The sequence below is a fragment of the Mus pahari genome, chromosome 1 (assembly GCF_900095145.1).
Source record: "Mus pahari chromosome 1, PAHARI_EIJ_v1.1, whole genome shotgun sequence".
Taxonomy (NCBI): Eukaryota; Metazoa; Chordata; class Mammalia; order Rodentia; family Muridae; genus Mus; species Mus pahari.
In genome coordinates this window covers 1,099,313-1,103,953 of record NC_034590.1, presented here as the reverse complement: position 1 = coordinate 1,103,953, position 4,641 = coordinate 1,099,313, and the positions used below count along the sequence as shown (strand labels likewise).

At 52.0% G+C, this 4,641-nt stretch overlaps 1 protein-coding gene across 1 annotated transcript in view; it reads right to left on the bottom strand.

Moving 5' to 3' along the window:
• Fcgbp (Fc fragment of IgG binding protein) overlaps nucleotides 1-3,336 on the bottom strand; it is an 85,784-nt gene extending 82,448 nt beyond the window's left edge. The window contains 9 exon segments of the mRNA XM_029531756.1: nucleotides 1,246-1,569; nucleotides 1,572-1,679; nucleotides 1,682-1,775; nucleotides 1,778-2,076; nucleotides 2,079-2,200; nucleotides 2,202-2,313; nucleotides 2,316-2,412; nucleotides 2,414-2,439; nucleotides 3,282-3,336. Coding sequence (XP_029387616.1) covers nucleotides 1,246-1,569; nucleotides 1,572-1,679; nucleotides 1,682-1,775; nucleotides 1,778-2,076; nucleotides 2,079-2,200; nucleotides 2,202-2,313; nucleotides 2,316-2,412; nucleotides 2,414-2,439; nucleotides 3,282-3,336 — 1,237 coding nt within the window.
• Nucleotides 3,337-4,641: the final 1,305 nt, after the last annotated feature.

Genomic DNA, 4,641 nt, shown 5'->3' with positions numbered 1-4,641 from the left:
GATTCTACAGTTCAACACAGCTTGGTCCAGAGGAATGGCAAGTAGTGAAGAAGGACCAGGAGCAACTGATGAAACATTAAACTGTTTGTAGTTCGATATCCCACCAGGCTAGGGTTGCCAGAGGATAGGAAATGGAAGATGGAGTCTTTAGCAAAGTGGAGACAACTGTTGTAGAGGTGACCTTAGTAGGTCTTAGCTCAAGCGCCCACCACTGGGCCACTGGATAGAGTATGTTCAGTGCTCGGCTCCGGTGTCCTGTGATATGGGTCTGCCAATCAGTTTCCCCACAGACATTTGAGGGAGACATCGGCGTATTTTAACAAGTTAAGGCATAGGCTGTTTGTAACTGAGCCTATACAATTAATATGACTAATAATATAAACCCATGCCCTATTCCAATATTCAAATACAAACATCCCTTGAAGTGGGCTACCCTTTTTTTGCCAGAATAAGGAACCCCTGGGTCTTGACTCCCAGTTTGAAGAAGAACGTCTGGGAAGAAACAGCCCTTCCTGGGTGGCCCCCAGTCCTTAAGAACTCTTTCTGACCCTGACTTCTCTCCCCACAACAGCTCACCCTGTACCTCCTGATCTCTTGCCACAAGCTAATCTAGGGACTTCCGTGTGTTAGCTTGTTAGAAACTGAAGCCTGGAGAGGTGGAGTGACAGGCCGAAGGCCACCCAGGCACAGCTGGGGTTAACCCGGAGCCCTGTGGCTTAGCTCTGCATCCTCACAACACCTGAGCTGCCTGGTGGCAGCTTCTGAATGGGCTGAGCCTGAGGTTGCAAATGGGGTCCAGGTTCTGTTCCTTAACTAAGTCAAAGCACGTGAGGCGCCCAGGGAGGCTGGGACACAGAGAGGCCTCATCCTGGGGTCCTCACTGTCACTATCTCTGGATCTCCTGACTTTGAGCATCAGCAGTCCTGCGTGAGGAGTGCAGAGTTGCTGTCAGCAGCAAGTATAACTGTATTGGTTGCTAAGGTGTCATAGCCTTGACCAGCCCCCTCCATCCTGGCTCCCTGGGTCTCCCCAAGACAACCTCACCACAAACCAATAGAGTGCACAGTATGGATTCCTGCTTTAGAACTAGTTTCTGTGGGGACGGGGCTAAGAATTAAGGAATTAACGAGAGGTGCCATGGAGGACAGAGTGAGATAGAAAGGTTAACTAAGTCAAAGGCCAGAGAGGAGACATAGGGAAGGCATGGCCAGAGGCCAAGGCCAGGGATCATTTCCTATCTCTCGCTCTGGCCACAAGCAGCTCTTGTCTCATAACCCACAGCCTGTGCCAGCCCGCAGGTGAGCAGCCCAAAGCTGTTATGGGCCTTGGCTGTGTGCACATCGTCAGCAGTGCTAAGGTCCACTTCTGCAGAGAACTCCCTGCCTTGCAGCTGCCCATCTATGGTTAGCTCACGGGTAGCCTTTGTCTGCGCAACCAGCAGTGCCACACCCTCAGTGCCTGGCATACTTATGATCACACAGGCCGGGTGGTAGGATGCTATATCTGGGATCAGGACTAGGTAAGGCTCACCGGTCACTTGATTCTTTCTGGCCCCTATGCTAAACAGCTCATCCTGATGCCCATATCTGCAGACAGGTAGAATGGCCCGGTTGGCTGGACCTCAAACTCAACAATGCCACCCTGGAGACCCTGGGAACCAATGATACCCCCATGGTTGGCTCTGTGGCCTGGGTGGCTACGATGTAGGCCAGATCATAGTGGGACTGGGAGGCTAGAGTGGGGACTACATAGTGTGTTCCATAGTGTGTACCCACATAGCAGATGTGGGTAGCAGTTGCTCCACCACATGGTTACAATTTGTGTGCTTGTGAGCACAACTGTGACCAACAAAAACAGCCACTGGGCTGCTGGCTATTACCCTTGATCCAGAAAGATCTGCTGTGCTCTGTAACTGGACTACTTCAGAAGGCTGTAGCGTCACACTTATGACACCACCAGCTGGATGGAAAGTGCCCTGGAATGTTACCACTGCCTTCAAGCCCATAGTAACTGAGGCACCTGCTCTGCCAGCCACCACAGCAAACTCCTTTGCCTATTGGTCAGAAATGCTGGGAATGTGAGCACAAAGTACTCTGAGCCCAGCGCTCCCACAGGCCAGAGCAATGCTAGCTCTGTTGTGCTGGGCTTAGCCTGCCCAGAGATAGGGTGGTCCGCTCTGACCCCACTGCATGCCGGGAAGTGCCACTGCAGTCATCTCTGCTTTGGCACTGATGTTGACCATGACTGACTCCCCTGTGACCTTCTGTGAGGTGTCATTGACCTGGCTGAAGATGGAGAGAGAGAGAGACAGACAGACAGACTGGAGATGAAGAGGCAGAGACTGCTGTTCTCGGGCTGGGAATTCTGCAGGAAGGCCGTGAGGAATTCTTCCCCTCTAGTATTCCCCACAGGGGTCCACTGTGGCCTCCCAGGTCAACCCTGAAAAAAATGCAGTTGTGGGTCCAACTACCTAGTTCCTCCCCGTTAAAAACCCAGCCCCTTGGCCTTCCTGAGAACCTGCTGACGTAATCCTCCCTGTGCTCCCATTTCCTTCCTCACGTATGCAGCATCCACCTCCAAGCCTTCCTGGCTTTGGCCGCCTCAAAGCCTGAGTACCTTGCACATGGCTCTTGAACTCAGATACTGCAGGATCAGATGAGGGATAGAATGGTGTACAATAGTCTTGGAGACAACCCTGGACACTGGAGCACCACACTCCACCTGAAAGAGCTTTTGCTGGTTGCTGTTATGAAAGACTGAAGCCCCCCCCCTTTTTTTTAAATGGCACACATTCACATTTTTCAAGAAAGTCTAGCAGGCTAGCTGAAGTTCTGAATGAAAGCTCCATCCAGTCTGTGTGGATTCTGTCTTAATATGACTTGGTGGTTTATGTGAAGGATATGAAGGGGGAAGACCGTAGAAGTGTGGACACAATGTGAGACCTAGAGTAGAGTTAGTGTAGGTGTGTGCATGTGTGCATGTGTGTATGAGAAAAAAATAAATACAGAGATGGACACACACACACAGACAGAGACAGACAGACAGACAGACAGAGACAGAGACACAGAGAGAGATGTGTAAACGGATTCTATCACACTACTTTCAGTGCCTAAGGCTGTCTCCAATTTCTGCTAGCCCCTGTCTCATTTAAGTTAGCCAGGTTGCAGGGGGAGGGAACAGTGAAGGGAGGTGGTTTGTAGAGGGGACAAAAACTTGAGGGTGCTGACCAGAGCAAGCAGAAGAAGCATCCCAGACATAAATGGGGGCTTGGTTTGACTTACCCCACAGGAGGGTTGCTCCAGCCCACAGGGCCCACCAGCTCCACAGGGATCCCATGTCTGCAGAAAAGAGAGAGGGAGATCAAAAGATGCTGTCCTGTTAGAGACCATTCCAGATGGGACAGGAGAGGAAGAAGGGGGGCAATCTCAGGACAAGAGCCACCTGGATGTAAGGAAGGCTCAAGTGGGAAAGGAAGTTGACTAGATAGGACTAGGTGGGTTTGGGTTGGGGGTGAGGCTGGCCATGAGGTGAGGAGGTGAGGATCAAGGACAACGCATGGCATAGTGGATATCCAGGGGTCTAAGAGTAGAGGTAGAAGAGGCGGTCTAGGGCCTGGATGCAGAATAGGGTGTTACTTGTCCCTCTTCTGCAGGGAACCCCGGCCCTTCTCACCTGCGGGTCCCCGAGCTGCAGGACCAGATTGCAAGCTAGGTTATATAGTGGAGATTCCTGACTCCTCTGGCCACACCCTGGGTCACCTGATGAGCACACGGTGCCAACTTCCTGGAGGAGGATGCCGATCTCAGACCAGGTGGAATGGGGAGCCCTGAAGATCTGCCAAGGGTGGAGAATGAGTCTGCAGCCTGTGTCCTGAGAAGGGTGTGAGAGCAGCTGGTGGCTACACCCTGGCAGCTTCTGGATCAATTCAATCATGGAAGGGCGTCGTCCTTATAGAGACAGCTGGGGAGCAGAATGCTGAGATCCTGGGTCCCTGGACATGGGTAGGGTAGTGGGCAGGGTTTGAACTTGAGATGGGAGGTAGCAACTGGTCATGTTTGCTGGCTCACCGGCCAGATTCATTTCTTTGACTCATGCCAGGAACAACAGTAAAGGATCCATATCCGGATCCTACTTCCTTGCAGTCCCAAGCTGAGCCCTGGTTCCAGGCCATCCCACATCTTCTTTCCAGTCACCCGTGGAGAAGAGGTGTCTGGGGGTGACCCAGGGTCTGAGGCCTCCACCCAGGCCGGTGATATGGAGCCTAACAGTCTTACCCCAAGTTCATCACAGTCTCCTGGGTTTCTCTCCTGGGAAATGGAAACACGAAAACCTGGCTTTGCTGGGCTTCTGGGTGTTCTGAAAACTCTCGATACTTGTGGTGGGGCAGGGGTGGGTGGGGGTTCTGGGGCTCAGGGTGTGTGTAATGAAGGCTCGAGAGCTCTATTTCCCGATTCCATAAGATCATGAAGGTTTCACTTCCTGGAGAACTGTTTGGTTTGGGATTTTTTTTTTTCTTTTTGTGGTTTCATTATCTTCTCTCCTTCCTTCCTTTCTTCCTTCCTTCCTTCCTTCCTTCCTTCCTTCCTTCCTTCCTTCCTTCCTTCCTTCCTCCCTCCCTCCCTCCCTCCCTCCCTCCCTCCC